Here is a 24,501-nt window from a genome sequence, read left to right on the forward strand (position 1 = left end):
TTTTCAGCAGTATTGTAGAGTTGATAGAAGTCATTGTCATGAATCTTCTTCCCCCCCCCCCCAGGCACCTCCGTGATTCAGGTGACAGCCGCAGATGCCGACGACGCCACCTACGGGAACAGCGCCCGCGTGGTGTACAGCATCCTGGAGGGCCAGCCATACTTCTCTGTGGACCCAGAAACCGGTCAGTAGGAAAAAACGACACATAAATACTCATATTCAGCTCCCGGGTCATACTTTGTGTTTATTCCTCCAAGTTTGATGTAGAAAAAGAAATAGCTTTGCTCAAGAACTTTTGAGAAATGTGTATCCTGAAGAAAAAAGCATTTACGTCTTAGAATAAAGTATAACTAAAGCTTTTAGATGCTTCAAAATGGATGTTCTTTGGAATCGACTTTAATTTGGAATCCGGTTAAAAGAATGCTATTTTATTTATATGTCTTAGAAACACTACAGACACAAATGACCCATTCATTTTTATGTCTGTGCATTATTGAGATATGTACAGCTCCGGAGCAATACCATTTGATTTCAGAAATATATCAAAACAACTAAATCAAGTTTGTTAGTCCTTCGGAATCCAAAGGCTAAAAATTTTTTATTGTGAGAATAAATCCTCGAAAGAAAAGTCAAAGATTATAATGTCTCCCCACCAAGTTTAGCCTCAGTAGAACAGCATTGTGCACAACTCTTCAGTATGTCTTCAGTGGAAAAGCTCTTATCCTCGCTCTAACAAGGCAACTGCCATTGCACTCTCCACACGTTTACACCCTTTCATCTGGAGGTGGCCATTCTGCTAAAACAGAACAGATCACTAACTGACACAGAAATAGAGGAGGCAAGCTGAGCTTTACCAAGAAAGAAAATTAAAACAATTTATCAGAAAATAACTCCTGGAAGGCTGTGAATTCCCCTTGAACTGAACCAAAAATACCAACACGTCTGCCTCCTCTCGCTGGCTGACAGGCGGGGGGGGGGGGGATTTATAGTGTGAGTGGCAAATCACCAACCCCAAAAATCTAGCCGCTTGCTAGTTTTAATCATTAATGTACGCTTTGGAACACATCCCGCTCCTGTCTTTTTTGCTTAAACAAAAGGGAAACGACAAAAAAACCATTTGCAGATTAGCGCAGGGATTAACAGTAATATGGTTTATCCCACATGTGGTATGTAAGCTGACATCCCCTCTTACACAAAGACATGCCTGGACATCACATTATAAGCAGGATTTGTTTCTCTTCTCCTCCTCGGTGTGTGTGCATTGTAGTCATTAGGCAATAACAAAGGTAGAGCTATAGAGAGAGCGTGACGCTGCTTTAAAGCGGCTATACGCTTGCTTCCTTTCCTCAACGATCGCTTTTCTCGTAACACCGTGTTGTCCGTGAGATAAATTGCACATCATTAGGAAGAAGAAGAAAAAAAGTTGAAGGGCCTTTTAAACAGCGTAGGCCAGTCTGATCTCAGTTGGAATGATGCACCACGTCTGTTTGATATGCAATGAATCATCTACTGTATTCAGAAAGTGATGAAGTTTGCAAAGTAGTTTATTTAGGGTGAGATTTAATTTTTTGTTTTACTTTACTCCCACTGAACCTCATCTGTCTGCCTCTCTCCCTCCATCTGCTTCTTTTTCATGCTGCTCCTAATTCCAACATGTAATAGAAGACATGATTTAAGACCGCCTCTGATGGGAGATGCAGCACAACTTTTGAATATGCTGCCAATTACTGCTTTACCCAGTCTCTGTCCTGACTCCAAACCAGACATCTAACATGTCAGAGCGCAGGAGTAAGCAACTTCAAGGCACTTAAAAGGCGGAATGTTAACTGAGCCTTAATTCCAAAGAGGAGATAAAGGCTGCTGAATGCATTTGGAGGCGAATGTTACGCATGGAGATTTAAAGGAATAAGCTGTGGTTTTTGGTAGATTGGCCCTTTGGTCCACTTACCAGTTAAATCACGAGAACACAGACTCCACAATGTGCTCCTGTGTGACCGCAGAGCTCACTTCCGCCACGCCTCCTCGGCAAGAGAACTGACCTCTCTGTAATAAAATGTTCCTAGTGGTTTAATTATCTAGCCTGTAGATGCATAAATCTAAAAAATGAAATGTCATTTATTTAATACAGCTGATGCAGCCAGGCTTTTTTCCAGGCAAATACAGTGATCTTTGATACGCAGTCCACCTGTGGAGGAATATCATTATTTTTATGTCATAATAGTTGTTAGATTCGGAAAGGTTGTACAGAGACCCTGTCAGACTTGCATAGTTTGATGATGACTTAGGGGTGCATTCACACCTAATAGTTTTCCGTTTTCTGGTGCGCACCATAGACTGTATGTGTGAACGCACTGTGTATTTGCTCTGTTCATACTGCATATCAAAGCTGCATTCACATAACATTATGAAAACATACCATGATATTCAGTTTGAAGTTGTATTGACCCATATGTTATGTTCCCGCTCACCCAAAATATATTTTTGCTGCTGCAGAGGACATTGTTGACCACAGCTGAAGGGTCAGTGAGTTCACAGGTCCTCTTGTGCTGAGCGCACCTCAGAAAATGCAGTCAGTTATATAAAGTGACTAAAAGGGCAAATGAGGGGCTGGTGATGCATCAGAGTCTCTTTAAACTTATAAGCAAAAGTGTTTAAAAGTTTTGTCCTGCAATTTTAATGAAAATCAGCTTTTTGTCATTTATACCAATCAAATTAAACATTGAAAAATGCGTTAAGGGCTGCAACTAATGATTATTTTCATTATGCATTAGTCTGTTGATTAACGTCTTGATTGCTTGACTACTAATTTTGTAAATAAAATGTCTAAGAATTGTGAAAAATGCCTTTGAGCTTTGGTTAATCTACCCAAAATATATTCAGTTTCATTTCAGGTATGTCAACGCAAAGCAGCAAAGTCTCACATTTGAAATGCTGAATCAGGAGAATATTGACTGTTTAAGCTTTTCTATTATAATACAGTTTTTATTTGAACTGAAACAGAAATTCAAGGGTTGTGATTGAGGGCATGGACTTGACTTATTAGATAACCAAATGGTCATTCTTTTCAAATAAACTCTCACCATGAATCTGTGCATTTCTCCTCAGGCCTGATCAAGACCGCCCTCCCTGGCATGGACAGAGAAGTGAAGGAAAACTACCAGGTTGTGATCCAGGCTAAGGACATGGCGGGGCAGATGGGGGGGCTCTCCGGCACCACCACGGTCAGCATCACACTTGCAGACGTGAACGACAACCCGCCACGCTTCGCTAAGAGTGAGTACAGGCCTTCTGGAACCCCCCCCCCCCCCCCAACACACACACACACACACACACATACATACACACACACACACACACACACACACACACACACACACACACACACACACATACACACACAGAGTGACCAATACTCAGCCCATGAAAACCACTTGTCACTGGGAGCCGGTGCCAGGCAGGCAGCCCCCATCTGGTGTCAGTTTCAAATGAATTTGGATTATTGCAGGGAGTTTTGTGCGACTAAGGCGGGCCTCTTAAAGGCAGCGAATAATTAAATATAGAGCCATATGACAGAGCGAGGGGTCCTGCAAAGTGCATCAGATCATCCCTGTAATCCCTATTAAATGAAGAGAGTACGTTCACTGGCCTTTATCTCCCCTACTCTTCCTCTCTTCTCTCTTCGTCTATCTTCTGCTGCCTTTAACTCCATAAAACCAATGTTCTCATTTCAGTGCTTCACCTCTCCTTGGTGAATCACCCCCCCCTCTTTTTGTAACCCTCTCACTCATCAATCATCAATTCTCCCTTTCTGCTCCCTTCCTACTCACTTTCAGTCTCGCACATTGTCTCCCTTTCTTCTCCCTCCTCCCACACGTCTCACTTCCTCTTGTGCATCTGGCAAACGGGGAAGACAGCCAGATCAGATTGACAGATTACTGGTGTCGTCGTGTTTCCCCTCAGTAACAACAAGCGCACTGTGCACTGTACAGTGGGTGACGCGAGGCAAACACGCGACCGCAGAACTCCCGCCGTCCCCGCATTTATCACTCCCTCCTTCCACCAGCTTGAGGGGAGGGAAAGGGGGGAGACAGACGCTGTCATCTCTGCCCCTGCGCCAATGAATGAACAGTGAGACGAGGGAAGGAGGGAGATGGATACGACAGGGATGGAGGAGGTGACAGGAGGGGATGATGGAAGAAGAAAGAAGAAGAGTGATGCAGGTGACAGAAAGACAGCCTGTGATGGAGGAAGGGGGGGCAGACAGAGGGGAAGATTGAAAGAGGGAGAAAGAGGAAGAGATATTGTAATGGGACACCCAGAGGAGGTGGAGTGTCAGGAAGCGATATCATTGTTGTCTGCCAGAGTGATGCCTCTTCTTTTCCACCCAATGCTAAATACCTGTTAGCCTAGGGAAACCTGCTAGTATGCCTCGCTTTCAGTGTGTGTCTGTGTATATGTGTGTGTGTGTGTGTGTGTAGAGGCAAGTGTCAGCGTCACAGAGACCTGCCGACTCAGGCGTTGCCAAAACACTGTCAGCATGTTTTATTAGTGTGTCAGTGCTGTTTGTCTCCGCAGGCTGTGTGTATATCACGCCCGCTCCCCCCGCAGTCCAGCTATTTATTTAAGCATACAAGATGCAGCTGGGGCCACCGCGGCCGACAGGCAGCCATCAATTCATCCGCCTCAAACCAGGAAATCATCTTACAAAATAAAAAAAAAGAAGAAGAAGGAAGCAATTAATTTGTGTTGAGCAAATTGGCCCAGAATTGATGTCACATCCTAAATTTCTGAGTCAATACCGCTTGTAGCAACTTATGTGAAAGGCCAAATGTCTGTTTTTGAAAATGAAATATGTTTCACTGCATATGAAATGGCTGCTCCACAGCTGATCTACAAATGTTGCAGCACTAAATCTCCCACACGGCTTCTTCTTTCACACACTCTCCCTCCCCGCCTGGCTCGTATATCGCTGCTCTCTGATTTGCTCTGACTCACTCCCTCCCGGACTCTTGTATTCTTGCTCTCTGACTCACCCACTTTCCCTCTTTCCTTTTTTCCACTAACAGGGTCATTAATAATAGGCAGGTTGTGTCGCTCCTTGGGTGTCAGGGGCAGTGGTGTTTCTTTTCCGGCCAGTGTATTGTCTTCATAAATTAATCTTGGCTGTATTTTTAGGGCTTCGATGCTTCTCTATTATGCTTTTAGTTGTCATGAATTTTTAAAGAATGGCAGGACCTCAGATGTCATGACCCTGCTCACGAACATTTTACATTTAGTTACACTACAGAGCTTTTACTAACTTGATCCAAACTTTAGTTTTCTCTGTACATCTGTTCCTGGAACCACCAAATCACTCGGATGTTTTTGTTCCTCCGCAGCCGTCTATGAGTTCAGGGTTCCTGAATCCTCCGATATTGGTTCTGCTGTGGGAGTGATCCGGGCCATGGACAACGACATAGGCGAGAATGCGGAAATGGAGTACAGGATCATCGGGAGCGACGGCCCCGGCATGTTCGATGTCACCACCAACAGGAGCACACAGGAGGGGGTCATCTTGCTGAGAAAGGTTGGTGTTCTGTGAGGGATTGTATGGGGTTAAAGGCACAGAGGTATAAAAGCTGCGCCCAAGTATTCATATAAAAGGTTTACTCTGGCAAAAACAAACACACATGTTAATACCGACATATTTTGTCTGGGTTATTTTAAAATAATATACATTTTTGAAATTATTTCCAATATCGTCCCATAAGACAAAGAACTACAACAAAACCAAAACAATCCAGTATTGCATACACATCACCACAATTTAAAAAAAGAATAGAAAATATCTCCTGCAACTCCTTTTTTTGCAACATTTCAAATTGTCCAGAGAATCCCACGAATGACCATGTTTTGTGTTACTGCGGATCCCTTAAGTGTTTGAATGCAATTTAAATACTGGCGAACTGGGTCATAACAAATGTACACTTCTATATAGAAAGGGATAATGCCCCAGGACATTGTAAAAATGGGGCTCAATTTCATAAAACAGCATTCGCACATGTTCTTATTTATTTATATTTTTGTGCTTTGAGAACCCTTGACTTGATTCCACCAAACCTGCACTGTACCGTATGAGCATCACACATCTCGTTTGGGCCAACAAGAGGAAACAACACAAGGTAGTGCACTCAATAAAGCAGAAAGTGATAGAAAGTGATAGTATCAAGCCTCTCTGCTGCTTTCGATTGATCGCTTCCATCATTAAATGGAAGATGACATAATTGCCTTTTGTATCTGTAGCAGTGCTGTAGTGGATGATGTGAGTGTGTGTGGGGAGTCTGCATGCCCTAATTCTGAACCTAATAATTAAATGGGCTTGTCAGGAGTGTGTCCCATCACCGCTTCCACCGGCCCTTCCAAGCAAAAGACCCTCCCATTGAAGTGAGGTCTTAACAAGAAACGCTGAAAATCACCGACTCATTTTATGTTTTTATCCATGGCTTCAGAAAAAGGCTTGTTCCATCTGGATTTGTCATGCTTTTAAAGGTTGTTTCCAGCGATCACGGACCCGCCATCCTTTCATATGTACAGGCAGCCTGCGAGGAGCTCACTCTGATCTAGCTGCTCCCGCTCAGCGCCGAGCACACATTCATTAAAATGCACCGCTCCCCAATTATTACCATGAATGGGGGGATACCTTCAGTGTCTACAACTTCAAAAAAAGGTTCACAGAAGGAACATAAAAGGGAAAACATCTCGCCAACCTGTGCGGAATAATATCAATCATTGTGTGCAGTCCATTAAATGATAGGATGTAAGAGGAGTGTACAGTAGATAATAACAATAACAATGCTGCTTCCTTTTAAGCAAACAAATTGGTAAAATAAAAGTGTGGATACCAACAGAGGAGGTCTAGCATAAATCCACTATATAACTATGTAAACTGTCTGCTTTTATCATACTCAATGTGAACTTATCATAACATAAATGTAGAAAAAGTATTGCTCACCAGAACCTTAACCATTTTCCTTTTTTCTTTGTATGTTCTTTTTAATCATACATCCTTATTATTCATTTCAAATTATAAAATGTGAGCAACTTAACAATAACACCCTTAAAAACAAAGTATTATCAGTATTTTTCCATCAGTCAGAAAAAAAGCACACTAAAGTCTCAACATTAACTGACTCTTCAAACTGCAATATCTCCCTTGTTGATCGTGCACTTATCTGATACACTGATGTCTTCATTTAACGACTGAAATGAAAAAAACAACAGATGTCACCGAGCAGACATGGAGAGACAACTGTGATTCATTGTTTCATAGAGTGTGGCAGGGATCAGGAAATGGATTTGAAACGCACACACATCCAAGACATTTGCATATTTTTGTTCGAAGAAAAAGAACAAAGAACAATGGAAAATATATACCACAGTATACTCAATAGGCTACCTGAAATTATAAATCCAAGCAAACGATGGAAATGTAGGCCTATACATTATTTGTCTAATGTTACTGTCATGCTAACAAAAAACATTTCTTACCAGATTTCATGGCTATAACTTTAATCATGTGTAATGCTGTACAATAACCCAACAATGTTATGGTTTGTAAAGCCACACCACTCACAATATATTCAGGATATGGCAACAGTTTATCAAAGGCCTTTAAACGTCATTATTTTTATTTAATCGACATTGCAATCGCGATATGACCCTCTGCGATTATCAGTTCTATTATCTATGTTATCACCCCAAATGGAAGCGATTTAATTAACTAAAAAATGTGCGTTTGCGAATCTGCGAATAAGAAAAATCTATAATTTGTGTGCGCAGTCTAATTATTAGGCACGCACATGCTGCAGAGCCGACCAATCAGGCTCAGTGAAGCATCTGCCTTGTTTGGTCACATGACTGAGGAACGGATGCTAATGCTATATGAACACGCAACCTGTTGCATGCATGCATGGATGTATAATAAGAGGTTGCATGGCGATACTTTGGCTGTAAATTAAGCTACAGTGAAGTTTTCTATTAAAAACGTAAACAACAGTTGCTACATCATCCGGCAACACGACGTAAATGTACCAGCACCTTAAACGACACAGAGAAAAATACAAAGAATGCACGGCGGCAGCGAAAGTTACGAAAAAATAAAGACACAGCTACAGGTTAGCTTGCTAGCTAAGTGTAACGCAGCGGCCGTCCACACGGCGGCGTCTGAAGATCGACCAACAACCAATCACATTCATCTCCCGCCCCCGGACACTTGCGTGGACGCTGCGTACGTCATGTCTTCACGGTGATGTGTTGTTAGAACTGAGTGAGGTGCGTCTGTAGCTATCAGAGCTAACTTAGCTAATCACTAGTACAGCATCCAGTGTTTTGTACATTTACTTCACCTTTTCTTGTTTAAGATAACTATATGTAATCTTTCAATTTCACATTGTAATGATTAATGTTCTGTACACACACATTATTTGTCAAATAGTAAGTAATTAAAATAGTCATTTACAATTTATTTGTATGTTACAGTAGGCATACATGTAATATGATACTAAGTTTATATGTATGAATTTAGAAATACACATTTTAAAATTATGAAGTAGTCTGCATTTTCCTTTCGCTAACTAAGCAAGTATACCATTTGTTCACTCGGGTTAGGTTTTTCATGTAATGTTGTCAAACAGTAAGTAATTAAAACAATAATTTACACTTAGTTAAAATACTAAGTTTGTATGACTTTAGAAATACACATTCTAAAAGGATCAGTAGTCTGCATTTTCCTTTCCATAACTAAGCAAGTATACCTATGATACCATTTGTTTTATTATATTGCAAATCGCAATAGTGCCAACAATAATCACAATATGACTTTTTTACCAAATAATGCAGCCCTAGTGTGATCCCCTGTGTTTCCATCAACGGTCTTGTTTGTCCTTGAAGAAGACCCGGAGCTAATTAGACGATGCTCTGAAAAAGATTGCCAGTTTAATGAATACAATCCTAATCTGACCTGAAATTAAATGTGGCAGTATGCTCTGAATGGATATTAGTTTTCAGAAAATCAACAGCTTAAAGTGCAGCTGCATACAAATGAGTGTTCAGAAGCAACTATTAGAGGCCAAAAAAACTCAGAGTGCAATTGTCTTTTTAATCCATGAAAGAAGGGAAAACATGTCACAGTATGTGAAACATCTCACTCAAACATGTCCTTTCTGTTTTGCAGCCTCTGGACTTCGAGAGGAAGCGACAGTACAGTCTCCGTATTCAGGTGGAAAATTCCCACCTCAACCCTCGCTTCTTCTCCGTGGGCCCCTTCAGGGATGAGGCGACCATTAAGATCGTGGTGGAGGATGTAGACGAGCCGCCCATGTTTGAGCGAGCCAGCTACGTCATGGAGGTCAAAGAGGACATGGCCAGGAACACCACCATCGGCTCCGTCAGCGCATCTGACCCCGACGACAAAAACAGTCTCGTCAGGTACAGAAGCACACACATCTTAAAGGAACAATATCAGTGTTTGGCATGTTACGATTGTACTTAAATCATCATTATCCAATGAAAAATATGTGGCTAAAAGTCCAGATTGAAGCTACTAGGTGAATAAGAGAAAGGGCAGTCATTATAATACTATTTTATATTTTGGACGTTTATCCCCATTGTTGATCAACAGGGATGTGATTGGTTGAAGTGAGCCAATCACATGTCTTTAATAGGTGGTTAAAGACAGATGATTTGGATACAAAACTGGCAAGTATGTGTTTTTAAAGTTCCTTCCCTTTTCCAGTTTGCATTACTGCTAAGATGTTTTTTTTGTATCAAACTATCTGATTTGGCTTTAGGGTAAAAAGTAGATCTTCTCCCTTAGATTTCTTTCAACATAACGATTGCATTAAAAACGTAATGAGGCCTTGGTAGGGGATGCATTGTTAACCGGAAAAGGGACAGAATATCACCCGCACTACTTGCTTCATGGAGATCCCAAATTATGCAGGCATTCTATTAAATGGGAGTAATGGCAGTGGGGTGTAAGGCTGCGTCTTCCACTCTGTCTCAAAGACGTTTTCATTTTTATGATGCACTAAGGGAGTTGGCTCTCAAGGTTGAAGTTCCAACACTTTATTGCAGGTGTCAAATATGATATCATTCTCTTTTATCGCCGATCATCAAGGAGGTAGCTACCCCGTGGCATTTAAAGGTGCGCAGTGGAGGAGGCTAGGCGGCCTGGGGGCTGCCTGGCATCAGGAAGTCACTGAGACGCTTATCTTTATTAGCTTGCCACAACACTTGCAGACACCAGCACATTGAGGCATGGACTTTTAACACAATTCCCTCAGTAACCATACAGTAGGTGTCTGCATGCATGAACATTGTGATGTGATCCACTTGAAGGTCCGAAAGGATCATAATGGCCTATTTCTTAACGTAAGCTATTCAGTCAGTGTCATCCCATCATGGAAACTCATTACTGATGTTCAAGTTCCTAAAACATGATCAATATTCAAGGTTTTGAAACGTAAAATGGAAATTCACACAAACAGGAATGTTTTTTGAATATTATACATAAGTAGGAAAGATAAGCCAGAGTTTTAAAAAGCTGTCATCTCTTGAACATTTTTTAATTTCCCTGGAAGTCAATGAAGCGTCTAAGTCCTGCAATATTATAATGTGTTCCTGTCTTTGGCTTATCAAGAGGACACTTTGAAAAAAATGTTTAGAGAATTTAACATGAAAATGTATTTAAGTATATTCTGCCTATTGAGGTTTAGAAATATTAACTGACACCATGGTCATACACAAACATGTATGGTTGGTCATTTCATTTTTTTTGTTGCTGAAATTCAGCTTCATTCATTACCTTGAATACAGTTATTGGAGAATAGAAACTACTCTGGAGCTTTCAAATGTGATTCAACAGCATTCTACAAGGAAGATATTTAAAGTGCTCGTACATTATTTGTGAGATAGTTGGTTAATGGACCTTGGGGTGAGATTGTGTTTCCAGGTTTTCTGGTGGTCTTGGTTTCATGTAACCACTTTTCCATATCCTTTACATAAACCTATTTTGAAATGTATCTTAAAGTACTTGCTTTACATAGAAATGTATTGATTTAAAAGTTGTTGAAACAACCATCTTACAACCTTAACAACTTTCATCTAAATATAGCCCGGTTCAAACTCCTAACCTGCAAATCCCCAAATCAATACTTCTGCCGGTTCCTGCTGATTTGTTCTTGAAAAGTCTCCTTCTGAAAACACTGTGGCGTGCCAGCCGCTCGTGTAGCTTGTGTAGGGAGGAAAGAGGATATATGTCCCAACACGCTGATCACTAACATTTCTGTAACACTCCATGTCCTTCTGCCTGGCCTCCCGTCCCGCCAGCTGCCTGCCTGCTGAGAGCAGCACTTTGGATGTCCGGTCAGGACGAGGCGCGCTGTTATCTCTCCGTCATTAATCAGGGGACGGGGTGAGGCTCAGCCAGCTGAATTATTGGGAATATTAGAAAAGCAATTAGTAAAGCCCACGGCCGACGCACATTTAACGAGGTTAGAGTTACTGCCGGGGCCGACGAGGTGGTAGGAGAGGCAGGAGGAGACGAGGAGGGAGGGTTTAGACAAAGACAGTACAAATGCTTGATGCAGGAGGAGAAGCTGGGGGGAGGGGCTATAGGAGGGTAGAGAGGGTGGGAGGAACTGTCGAAAAGGGAGTGCGGTGGTGCATTGAGAGCACCGGTTCATCGTCTCCCCTTGGGGGTCTCCTCCCTCTTACGCTGGCCCTCCTGATGCCTGCTACTCCATTAATCACACTGATGTATCACAGTAGTCTGGGAAGCAGAGAAAAACAACACGACTGGATAACCTGTTGGCTGTGTGAGTGTGTATGTGTGGGGGTGGATGGGTGTGTGTGGGTGTGGAGGGGGCTGGCTGCTAACATTTATCTGTCATCAGGACTGTTAGCCCCCTTGACAGTATACCTTATGTTAAAGTCAACTCACCTCAACCTTCCCTGTAGTTCTAACCAGTGATTCTGTTAGTTTGTATTCGTATGTAAGCTCAAGACAATTCTTTTGAATACATTTGAATTCACAGAAATCAAGGGAAAGAACTCAAGTTATTAATTGTGCAAATTGCAGTCACTAAAAAATTACTTAAAGTCGGTTGTTACAAAAATAATTATGCAAATCTCTCTGTAAATATAACTGAGTATACAGGTGGGGTAGAGAGACCACATCATCTGTATCCCCACAACCAACAGCAGAAAAACAGAAGGGATGCCATATGTTGTATTGTCTAATCTAATATCGTTTTTTGTTGCAACAGACATACAGATGCAGCTAAAAACCTTCTTAGCTTCATTTTGATGTACAGGTTGCAGTAGTTGAAAAAGTAAAATCCAACGACCACACCAGGCTTTTGTCCTTTTTATATAGCAATATATTTTCAATTATTGCTAGTAAACAAAACAACTTATAGGAAGTAACCACATCCAGCCAAGAACTACAGGTTTAAGCTCCATTTTGATGTGTAGGCGATTTAAAGACAGAATTCAGCTAGGAATGGATCAGCTGACGGCCCGCTGTGAGCTGGCTCGATGGGGGGCCGTGAGCGACTAAAGGGAATAGCGATCCCTCCTTGATAATATGTGCTAAATGAGACGACTAGTTAGTAAATGTCTTGCTGTTTCAAGCAGAATGGATATTTCTCCTCTTGTGGACATGTCATGGGGTGACATTTGTAAAGCTCAGAAGCAACTTCTCCTTCTAGGAACCATACCCTGGTAAATCTGGATAAGACCTCTATACAATATTAATGGAAAAGTCCATTTAAGCCCTGGAGACAATAAGGCCGTTGGATTATCCCGAGTGGTTTCTGTAAAAGGATACAGCTGGTGAGTTTGTGTGTATGTTGAGAAGCTCTCGTTTGTGTGCACTTGTGTGGCAGCAGATGTTCCAGAGGCGTTTATACCCAAAGTTGTGGACGCAAACCTGCAACTAACTGCGTGGTTAGATAACACAAAGCGTAAAGAGAAAATGTGTGTTTTTTGTGATATATTTTAAAGTGACCCTTTAACAGCTTGAGAATGTATAGAAGCGATGTATTACCTCCTGTCGTTCTTTTTTTTTATTGCAGGTGAAACCATTTTGTTCCTTTCAACAAAGTTCCTTTGAGGACAAACGCTGCCTTGGATTTATGCTAAAACTAATCTTTTTCTTAATGCGTTCTTTTGTGGTATGAATTGCAAAGAAAGGCAATAATGGCAGAGTGCAGACATGCAGACAGTCCATCATGCTTAGTCAGACTTGTTTTGAGTACCTCCTGCGTGCTGAAACTCCTCTTACCTCACAAAATGTCAGTTTAACAAAGACTCTTCCGTAAATGTGACCGTTTTCACTCCGGTTCACACCTGAGAAACTCTAAACTCCACACAGCCTGAGCGCGCGGGTTTAAAAGGCGATCTCTGTGTGTTTTTGAGCAGGTACTCTATTGATCGACGCACGGACATGGACAGAATGTTCAACGTCCATGCAGGGAACGGGTCAGTGTTCATCCTCCGGGAGCTGGACAGAGAAGAGAACGCCTGGCACAACATCTCCGTCATCGCCACAGAGTTCAGTAAGTGTAAAAGCTTTCTCTTCACCTGCTTCCTGTCCATAACATTTTATTTTTGGAATTTATATTAGTCCCTAAAAGCACTCAAAAGACGTGAACTCTCAAAACATGGCCTGGGCCTTTTATTTTAAACAATTCTATTCAAGACAGGCTTTTATCTTAATGTTCCCTGTTATAAAATATTATAAATGACTCATATAATGTCCACAGCTTTATGTCCATAAGTACAACAACAAAGTAACATCGTACTCACCATCTCCTGCTCTGAGTTTTTTCTTTCTTTTTAAACTAATTAAAGATTACTAATTAAATCCACTTGCCTTTTCTTAGTGTTTTAATTAAACAGCGCTTCCTGCAGCTGCACACTAAAGCCCTATATGGTTGGGAAGCCAACCCATTTCCTTCCTTCAATGGAGTAGTACAGTGTATGTGTGGCATTTATGGTCCTGGGGGCCTGTAAGCATCTCAAGACATCCTGAAATGTTTCAATCTACCAGGCATATGTTTTATCTATATTCTATCTCTAACTGCACAGCGATGAGCGCTTCCATTCAGCTCTGACCGCCCCCCAGCTGAGTGGTCTCTATATCCATCTCGCTATAAGGCCTCCTGGTAGACCTCACCTTAAACAGCTACAACCCAAATAGAAAACAAATCTGGCAACACATATATATTTTCCAGGAATACTTTTTTTTAATTCGCAGAACATCATTTACCTTCCGTAACCAAACTGCACCCGATACACTCAAAATGTTTTTTGTTTTTTTTCAGCTCAACTATAAAAAGCCCCTATTTTTGTCAATATAAAGAGGAATTCTTAATTTTTCTGTACTTAATTTTGGATCCATAAAATCTTTACCTCGCCCCCTATATGAGTATGTTTCAGTTTACGATTGATTATTTAAAAGAAAACGCCAACATGGAAAGTGACTTGATAATGTCCTTGAACTGTGGAAGGACTTCTAATGTGTTCCGATGTTATTCGTAAAAAGATTGATATGAGAACTACACCCTGCATGTCACATTGGTACAATAATATTGAGCTTTTATTTGAATAATTTCCTTGCCACTCGAGTGTAACTATGCAAACGAAAAAGGCACATAAACTCAAGGCAGAAGTTTGCTGGGTACGAGATGTTCTTTGATTTGGACATTCTCTATATTGTGCTGAATGTTTTATGTAAGCTATTATAGTATGGGTTATACAACATACTCACTTTTATATTGACTGACCTTCAACTATTCAGAATTTTAAAACTGGCTTCCTCTGAGCATTTACAGTTGTCCCTGTTCGGCTCAACACTAAATTAGAAGTACCTGTAGAAAATAATCAAGAGATATATTACACCTTTATTTTCTCATAATATAAAGTCAATGGCATGTCAAACATTACTTGTAAAATATCACAATTACATTCTGTATCACTGTGTGCATGCAAACGGGAAAACATCTACACTTCTACTATAAAGGTAAAGAAATAATGATTTGTGTACATTAACAATTCCCACCTGTGTGTTCCCTAGACAACCCTCGCCAGATCAGCCGTGTGCCCGTTTACATCCGAGTGCTGGACGTCAACGACAACGCTCCAACATTCGCCACCATCTACGAGACGTTTGTGTGTGAGAACGCTAAGGCTAATCAGGTACAAAGCAGTCGTCATAGTTTCATCATGACTTCTCCTCAAGGATTATGAGTCCTCTTCCAGTTCACCGTGCAATTAGCGCATCTCAGAGAGTATCTGTAAAAACTGTCACGTGTGATTTAAGCTAGACGAAGATGGGTGGGATATCTGATACACGAGGAGCATTAAGCTCACATCTCACGTTGATGAATGCACGTTTCCAAAGAGGGATTAAATAGTCCCATCTGCAGTGGTGAAAATAAGTTCAAAAGGATACGGCTGCATGATAAGCTATTTTCATGTTAAATGTAATACTCACATTCTAATCAACCACTTTTGTTGGGTATTCAACATGCAGCGACAAAATCCATTTGATACATCAGTGTTTCCAGCTGTGTTCCTTTCACTGATAATTGAGCAATTTAATACTTTAATACTATTCTGCTCCCATACCTGACATTTAAAGGTGGGGTAGGTAAGTTTCAGAAACCAGCTCGAGATACACTTTTTGTTATATTGCATGGAATGCTCTTAACATCCTGATAGCAATGAATATCTTAAAATAAAAATCCATTAAAAAAATGTCATCTGTGGAAGCCGTAGTTCTGTAAAAAGCACGACCAATCATCTGAGCCGGCCCGGCTAAAATAACTGGATGGCCTACCTGCCTGTCAGCCTTCCATCTGTGCACAAATTTATCTCATGCCCTCATTGGTCATGTGCGCGTTCGTGTGTGTTGGAGGAGGGGCTCTTTAAGGAAGTGGCAGATTTTTTCCGACTTCTAGTGCACTCGAGCTGCTTTCTCCAAAATGACCTACCCCACCTTTAAGGTATGAATCCCGTTTCTTATTTCAGAGGATACAAACCGTGAGCGCCACAGATCCTGACGATCCACTCGGAGGACACCGGTTCTTCTTCAGTCTCGCCCAGGAGGCTGCTGGGAAGGCCAACTTCTCTGTCCGTGATAACAAAGGTAACTCACTCTCAGATCATGCTTCTGGTCTTCACATTCACTTCACTCCACCGCATAATGCTTCCATAAGGCACTCATACCTAACCACATTGAGTGCCGTACTGCACATGATGTGATTTATAGTTTTTCATCCAAGAGCAATTTCAAGCACATTCACAGAACAAATTCAATGTTGAGTAGAGTTTATTGAAGTATTCATTTAGGTTATTGATGTCTGCATAGTAACCGGACATCCTGTTGTTTTCAGACAACACGGCCTGGATCCTAACGCGAAGGAACAGCTACAACAGTCTTCAGATGAGCATCTACCACGTGCCTGTGGTCATTTCCGACGGGGTGTTCCCCATGCAGAGCAGCACCAACACGCTGACCGTCAGAGTGTGCTCCTGCGACCGCGAGGGCAACATGAAGCTGTGCAACGCCGAGGCGCTCACAGCCAGGGCGGGCCTCAGCACGGGAGCCCTGGTGGCCATCTTGCTCTGCGTCATCATTCTGCTCAGTGAGTACACACGCTTGCAAACATTTGAGCTTAAATGTACCCTTGGTGGCTTCACTGAAAATAAGATTTGAGTTTCTTTTAACTACAGTAAACACGTTTCTACTCTTTTAGTTGAAATATTTACGTAAAACTATTTAGACATTTTGCCGTTATTTCAACACGCTATAATATTACTTACTTTTACTGGTGACGACACTGTACCACGCCTGGCTTCAACGCAGTATTCTCACATACAATACCATGTTTTTATTTAGAATTTTTTTCAACATACTTATGCAAAAAAAGACGGTGGTATTTTATGTGGGAATAAGGCACGTTATATAGTGTGTCAAACCCAGGCGTGGTACAGTATGACAGAAAAGACATATAGCTTCTTTTCGACCAGAGCCCTATAAAGAGAGTTGCGTCAACGGAAGTCCATTCACTGAGACTCAGATGGTTTTGGGGGCGAGTGAACGGAGATGACGCAGCTCTCTCTTTATACGGCTCTGATTTCGACATACTATACTTTTGCTTAAAAAAAACATTCTGCATATTTTTTAACATATTATTATGAATTGTTTGGCAAACTATGTCCTTTCATAAAACGTTTAATAACATACTAAACTCTCATTTTTCTGACATTTAAAACACATTCACACAATTTATTGTGTTTTCTTAAACTGCCTTCTTTGTGAAAGTATGCAGCTTTGGCCCTGAGGAGGCAACATACATAATGTATCCTTGTGGTAGCCGAGCCTGTTTTTACAAAGTCAGACAAAGTCCCTGAACATCAATGAACACTCATGCAACATCAACAATTCCCCCTGGACAGTCACTGGCCTTCAGAACAAGGCGGGGGGAGCAAAGCAACAACAGCAAAAGTCACCAAAGTCTGACGCTTGTTCTCTCTTTGTTTGTTGTCCCTGTAGTGATCGTGGTGCTGTTTGCTGCCCTGAGGAGACAGAGGAAGAAGGAGCCTCTGATCATCTCCAAAGAGGATGTCAGAGACAACGTTGTCAGCTACAACGATGAAGGGGGCGGAGAGGAGGACACTCAGGCCTTTGATATCGGCACACTGCGCAACCCAGAGGCCATCGAAGAGACCAAGCAGCGGAGGGACATTGTCCCCGAGACCTTCTTCCCCCCGGTCCGACGGCCCGTGCTGCCCCCGATCCGGGACCACAACGGGGACGTGAGAGACTTCATCAACCAGAGGCTGCAGGACAACGACAGCGACCCCACGGCGCCGCCCTACGACTCCTTGGCCACCTACGCCTACGAAGGGACCGGCTCCGTGGCCGAGTCCCTCAGCTCCCTGGAGTCGGTGACCACCGACGGAGACCAGGACTACAACTACCTGAGCGAGTGGGGCCCCCGCTTTAAGAAACTGGCAGACATGTACGGGGGCGACGACAGCGACAGGGATTCCTAACGAGAGCCTGGCACAAAGACAAGGAGAGAAAAATGTCAATGAAACACACATTTTAAACTTTCGGGCAGTTCTGGTGCATGTGTGGCGATAAAAATGGCAAAAAGGACCAAGAAACGCGCACCGTTTGTCCACGTGTCGTCTCAACGCCACCGCTCACCTTTCAGTTGTCTCCGGTGACCAGACGTAGGCTTTGTGTGTCCAGTCAGTGTTAGTTGCGTTTTGCCTGGGTGAAGTGAAAAGAGACTTTGTGTCAAGACATTTTCTGTGTGTAAGGGTGTACATGACGCCCAAATATATCTATACCAATATTTTCTTTTTCGTTTGTTTTTCAAAGCTGCGTGTGATGGACACTTTCAACAAGCAGTTTTGTAAACCCTACAAATATGCCTATGTATTTTTCAGTGTTTCTGGGACAAAAACATGCTGCATATTGTGAGTTCTATCTTAGCTCGTGTATGTACGGTAATACGATACGCTGTAAAGTTGTTTTTTTTTTAAAGGGATTTCTATTGTCCAAAAGATCCCTTCTTTAAGCGATGGCATCCACAGCTCAGCTTGAGCAGGAAGTGCCGCACAATCGTCCTCTCTGAGAATCCAGATACAGATTGGAGGGATGAATTTTCAAATAGTGTTGTGGAACATTGCTGTTGACAAGTGGCTAATAAAGCATACCTGAAGCTGGTAAATGTGGAATTTATGGCAACAACATACAAAAACCATAATTTGTGATTATCATCTCCACACAGCTGTAAACAATATGCTGTAAGGTGAGCCAAATACCAAATATTACCTTGAGCTGAATGTCTTGATTTTTCCAGTTCACCCAACAGGCTGAAAAATAAATAAAAAACAGTGTTCAATTCTGAGATAAACTGATAACCAATCTAAGAAACACGAGGCTCAGTTCGAGGGAAATGCTGGTCTGATTCACTCAGTACAGCATGGTGTAAATCTAAAAGTCACATGCGCTGTTATGATGCAACATCCTGTGACCATTAAAACAATTCACTCAATGTTATTTTCGTATCCGTACGTGTGATGAAGAAACACGGCGAGATTTGACTTCATGTACCAAGCTGGAAGAATGATATTTCAATTAGAAATTCATACAAAAAAATAAATCATGTGTTTAAATGTAAACTGTCCATATGTAAAGCTTTTATACTTCATTTGAGAAAGTATAAACGGATGAAATTGATCAAAAGAAATGCCTTAAATTATAAAAGTAAAACTACGCAATGAGAAGTGGCCTAAAATGTTGATTACCCTTTTGTGGGTGGTCGGATTATAATAAGTCTAAAAAACAAACCTACAGCATAAAGCAAGGGTTTTTCTGATAAAGGTGTTGTGTGTAGAGGAGGCTCCGCCCACAGTCGAATGTATACAAATGTAACATAGCAGTTTTTGGAGATGTGCCAAAAAGCAAAGAGCACCAGTATTTTCCTTTTAAAATGACTCCTAATCATGTTCACCGCCCTTCATTACATGTACTGTGTGTAGTGTTGAACATGGAGCTCTCCCAGCTGATTTCCTGAGGGACGGACAGCCTCTCCTGTCGGGCCACTGACCCAGAGCGGTGTCCTCTGGAGAAGGTCAAACCGTTATCCTGCAGCGGGAACACACAACAGTTTAGCTTTTAATGTCAAAACAGAACCATTTTTTAATCACTATTACTTCAAGAATTAAACAGTAATGAAATGTATTTCATTACTGGAGGCTTGGAGGGTAAAATAATAAAAGCTATAACAAGCTTTGCCCTCACTTTAGCAAAAGGCCTACATGGGAGGAGGCAAAACATGTAATAACAAAACATAATGGTGTAATTTTTCACAGTCTGTACTCCAAAAGAGGCTTTCCAGAGCAACACATTTAACAATGTAATTGACAGTGGTTGGACAATTCTTTACGCTCTGCTATTGTATACAAGCACTCGTTTTTACGCCCCCTTGTTTTTGTTTATTAGCTTGTTGCTGTGGCTCCCATTATAAGTGGCCATTTCAGACTGCGGCAGTGTTGCTGTGATAAGCATTTAATGGGGTTAGAAACCCTTCACTCTAAGGAATCTGCTTCTCTGCCTCAAGGTACAATGCGAGGTCTCAAATGGACATCAACGTGACAGCAAGCACTCCACAAAAGCATTTGTTTCCCTTCACTATTTTCTGTCTCCATACAGGGTGTCAGCATATCGCCATTACAAAGACGTGCTTGTGTTTTCCTATGGAGAGTATAATTGCCTCCAAGCATTGGCGCCATGCTCAGCTAAGATAACGGAACGTGTTGCACATTTGAACGTACCGCCATTTATGTTCTTTCTTTAAAGTTGAGATGGTGATGTCCTCTTTCTCCAGATGCGGTAGATCTGTGGTTGTTGATGTGTAGACTCGGGCTCACCTCTACAACGGTATACTGTGTTGTTGACAATGTGATTGAGCAGTGGAGTTTTGTCAATGTAGAAACAGTTTGAGAGGTCGTGGTAGTGTAAGGGCCCTTCATCATTGGCCATTCATCAATCTGCTTTGTAAAACGTGATATTTTGTACTGAATATTTATATGACACGATTAAATATCTTTAAAATCAGCTTCTCTGTTGTCTTTGTGAGGTATTCTTCTGAAAAACATACATGAATGGACACTTTGAAAGGTTTGTTCTTCTGGTTATGAAGGATAATTTCACTTTTATCTGAATGATGTTAGCGGCCACAGGCTAGCAAGCAAGAGATGTACCGTCCTCACAGGTACGTATATATTACCTACAATAAATCTGAGTATAATAATGGCGCATTTCCACTGCAGCGGATAGTAAAAACCATGAATTAATGCTTTGATAAGTCTGCAGACAAGACAACAGGCGAAAAACCTTTTAAAATGTGTGTTTTCTGAATGGAGATCGGCTAAACTAACGGTGTATATGCGCCGACCGTCCACAGACATACATAAACCAGCGACTGTATTCACCATGACACAGACAGTCTGTGGTTTGTACTTGTCCAACTTTTGTCTAGTTTCTGAACAGATATGAGGAGCTGTGAGCTCTGAGTGCTAACAGCTAACGGCTGATGTTGATTTTGTGTTTCACATTGAAGATGACGTCACGGCTCCGCCTACACTGCGTTACTATAGTTACTGCCCCAGCTACTAAACTGTAATTGAAAGGCAAGGCAAGGCAAGTTTATTTATATAGCACTTTTCAACACAAGGCAATTCAAAGTGCTTTACAAAAAATGAAAGAGATTAAGAAAATGGCATTTAAAATCAGTCATTAAAAAGAAAAGCTAATAAAATAAACATTAAAAGAAAAAATACATGGATAAAAGTTACAGTGCAGTCTAAGATATGAATAGTTCAATTAAAAGCAGCGACAAAAAGAAAAGTCTTCAGCCTGGATTTAAAAGTAGTCAGAGTTGCAGCAGACCTGCAGGTTTCTGGGAGTTTGTTCCAGATATTTGGAGCATAATAACTGAACGCTGCTTTACCATGTTTAGTTCTGACTCTGGGGACAGAAAGCTGACCAGTCCCTGAAGACCTGAGAGATCTGGATGGTTCATAATTTAGCAGGAGGTCAGAAATGTATTTTGGGCCTAAACCATTCAGTGCTTTATAAACCAGCAGCAGTATTTTGAAATATATTCTTTGACACACAGGAAGCCAGTGTAAAGACTTCAGAACAGGAGTGATGTGATCCACTTTCTTAGTGTTAGTGAGGACTCGAGCAGCGTCGTTCTGAATCAGCTGCAGCTTCCTAATAGATTTTTTAGTGAGACCTGTGAAGACACCATTGCAGTAGTCGAGTCTACTGAAGATTAAAGCATGGACAAGTTTTTCCAAATCCTGCTGTGACATTAGTCTTTTAATCCTAGATATATTCTTTAGGTGATAGTAGGCTGAAACGCAGCATAAAGTGGGCCTGGCCTACCAAGGCCTAACTATACCGTGCGAGGCCCTGCAGTGGACATGCGCCATAAGAGACTGACACGTCAGATGGTAATGAAGGCCTGTTAAAGAGCTGGATCCAGAGGCTACTGAGCTGAGGAAATTGTTAATTAGACAATCTATAATTAAGATCTGTCAGACAGCCAATCGGATTTGGAAAGAGGTTTAAAAAGAAAGGGGGGAGAAAAAAATCAGATTTGGATTATTAGTGGATGAGTGACAGATGCAGGACAGATGGTTGTCGAGGAAACATTTTGCTTAGGTACTATAGCCTTTGACCCAGCTCATCAGCCATTACTCTTCCTGCCTGTTGGTGTCAGCTGATGGAGGAGTTACAATTACAGTTGTCATGCAGAATGTTGATTATTCTCTCAGAGCTAGCTAAATACATGGGACTGGGGGGAGAGATCTTCAGTTTGCCATCAAGTTCCAGCTCTTCCGTGTTTCATTGTGTTCGACTCCGTGCTCCAGAAGCTTCCTTCAAAATGGGATCAATGTGCTGATTGAACACATAGGGTGTTTCTCAATGTCGAGGAAAGCTGCTCCAGAGCCACTATTTCAAGAATGCTATGTCATCGAGTCCCGCCGAAGGACTGTTCCAATGTCCAGGATCCTTGGAATTCTACCGAGGCCGGCGTACTTCGTTGCGGGAAATTTCGAGGCTGCACATGTGTATCCTCCGCGGTCTTAAAATCCCCACAATGCTTTGTGCACGAACACATTTCCCAACTCTTTGGCGGAAATCGCACTCCATTTAAGGCGGGGCCTCGCATATGACGCACACCTGTTCCACCATTCTTCATTTTCCGAGGCTCGGAAGGATTCTTGCCTCGCTTCTGAAAGACCTGACTCGGAGGGACCAAGTCCTACCAAGGAAGCGTCCTCGACATTGAGAAACACACAGACTAAACCCTTTTTCTGTTGGGTCTCTAAGCAAGCGGATACAAAAAAAGAAGCAAACCGACTATCCACTGTTGATCTGAAACTTTATTTACAATATTTCATGGTTTATTTAGCATTACATACTTTATTTAAAAACGTGTCAGCTTTTTCTCTCCATTTGTTAGTAACATTGTGAGCCTCTCAACAAAGTAATCTCAATATTTAAAGGTGACAAACATGAACATAAGACAACATAAGGCCACCTTTCACACACCTACAGTACTAAACGGCATACAACAGGAAAGGGTCTTGCTTCATTTCTAATGCCGTTTGCCTTCTGTTCCACTTTAAGAGAATCCTGGACGAGTTCCCCTTAAATCTCCAGGTTAAGAGTCGAAGGTACTCCTCACCTGAGTCCCATCGGTGTTGGTGGAGAACTTAGGAAACAGTCCATCATCATTACCAAACTATCAAGGCTGCCTTTTGCCAGCTCTTGCCTGGACGGCAGCCACATCTGCACTCAGAGCTCCTTAATGTGGATGCCGCTCCTGATTGGCTCTCAGAACAAGATGCTGTCACTTCCTGCTCTCCTCCGGCTCGTCGCTCTCCTTTTCCTTCTCCTTCTCCTGCCGCTCCCGCTCTCGTCTCATATCTTTCAGCTCCTGTCTGTATTTCCGCTCGATGAAGCGCTTCTGATGAGCCATCTGTGGGAAGTTATCTGGAGCAGGAGAGGCAGAGCGGGAAACAGAGAGGAGTCGACCAAGGAGAACAGATAGAGAGGGGGAGAGAGGGGTGAGAAGAGACAAGGTCAGTCCGACAGTTTAGGCTCAGATTGCACACACAATAGTTTTCATAAGCGAGTGTCATGTTGTCACCGTGGCCAAATGAGCCAAAATGTTGCCGGCAGTATTGCGGTTAAATTGCCCTCATGTTGTGATTTCATTAATAATGATAATGTAACAAGAAATTAGACAAGCCTTGTTTGGTTTCAACACAATGACTGGGAGATCTGATAACATAATTACAAGTGAACATTTCTAAATGAGATCTGTAATAAGATGGTGTAGGGTGGCAGCAGAGCACATACGCTGATGGGGTGTTAACCTATAGGCAGACACTAATAACTTATTCCTGCAGTTAGATTAGATTATTTATAAATGTTTTAATGGTTTCATGACTTGAAAACCCTGTTTCCTTTAGGGTTTTCTGCCTAATGCCAATATGGCTGAAGTAAAACTATCCCAATCTGGGCCAATACGGGGGGGGGGGGGGTCGGTGTTGAGGGGGGGCTTCACATGTGTAGCAATGGCTATGTTGTTATGAGACAGGATAGGACTGCTGTCGGTAAAGGAAACTGAGTCACTACCTCAACTCTCAATCCAGACATACGTTGGGATATTAATCACATGTTTGCCTGTGGCCAAAAGATCACTTTCAAGAAAAAGTGATTGTTTGGTGTAAACATTTTAGGAAATAGTGAAAATTAAGAATCCAAAAATCCAATCTGACTTATTAAAACTGCTTTTTTGGTCTAGCCAAGAGTCCATAACTAAAATAAGTATTAAACTTAAAAACAAATTAAAA

The 24,501-nt window shown here is 41.8% G+C and overlaps 2 protein-coding genes and 1 long non-coding RNA gene across 4 annotated transcripts in view; 1 reads left to right on the forward strand and 2 right to left on the reverse strand.

The window, feature by feature from the left end:
- LOC117537801 (cadherin-6-like) overlaps positions 1 to 20,683 on the forward strand; it is a 54,342-nt gene extending 33,659 nt beyond the window's left edge. The window contains exons 4-12 of the mRNA XM_034203174.1: positions 65 to 184; positions 3,106 to 3,273; positions 5,379 to 5,566; positions 9,212 to 9,465; positions 13,462 to 13,598; positions 15,119 to 15,240; positions 16,075 to 16,192; positions 16,440 to 16,691; positions 17,603 to 20,683. Coding sequence (XP_034059065.1) covers positions 65 to 184; positions 3,106 to 3,273; positions 5,379 to 5,566; positions 9,212 to 9,465; positions 13,462 to 13,598; positions 15,119 to 15,240; positions 16,075 to 16,192; positions 16,440 to 16,691; positions 17,603 to 18,105 — 1,862 coding nt within the window. The 3' untranslated portion in view covers positions 18,106 to 20,683. The remainder of the gene's footprint in view (positions 1 to 64; positions 185 to 3,105; positions 3,274 to 5,378; positions 5,567 to 9,211; positions 9,466 to 13,461; positions 13,599 to 15,118; positions 15,241 to 16,074; positions 16,193 to 16,439; positions 16,692 to 17,602) is intronic.
- LOC117537811 lies at positions 16,358 to 20,677 on the reverse strand. The gene is made up of 3 exons (XR_004567775.1): positions 18,896 to 20,677; positions 18,263 to 18,328; positions 16,358 to 18,112 (listed from the first exon to the last, which is right to left on the reverse strand). It is a non-coding gene; the product is annotated as an uncharacterized LOC117537811 (long non-coding RNA).
- Positions 20,684 to 23,004: 2,321 nt separating the features above from the next.
- Positions 23,005 to 24,501, reverse strand: part of drosha (drosha ribonuclease III) — a 78,686-nt gene continuing 77,189 nt past the window's right edge. For both annotated transcript variants that reach the window (XM_034203126.1, XM_034203120.1), the window contains exon 32: positions 23,005 to 23,635. In XM_034203126.1, coding sequence (XP_034059017.1) covers positions 23,493 to 23,635 — 143 coding nt within the window. In that variant the 3' untranslated portion in view covers positions 23,005 to 23,492. The remainder of the gene's footprint in view (positions 23,636 to 24,501) is intronic.

The sequence above is a fragment of the Gymnodraco acuticeps genome, unplaced genomic scaffold, assembly GCF_902827175.1.
Source record: "Gymnodraco acuticeps unplaced genomic scaffold, fGymAcu1.1, whole genome shotgun sequence".
Lineage (NCBI taxonomy): Eukaryota > Metazoa > Chordata > Actinopteri > Perciformes > Bathydraconidae > Gymnodraco > Gymnodraco acuticeps.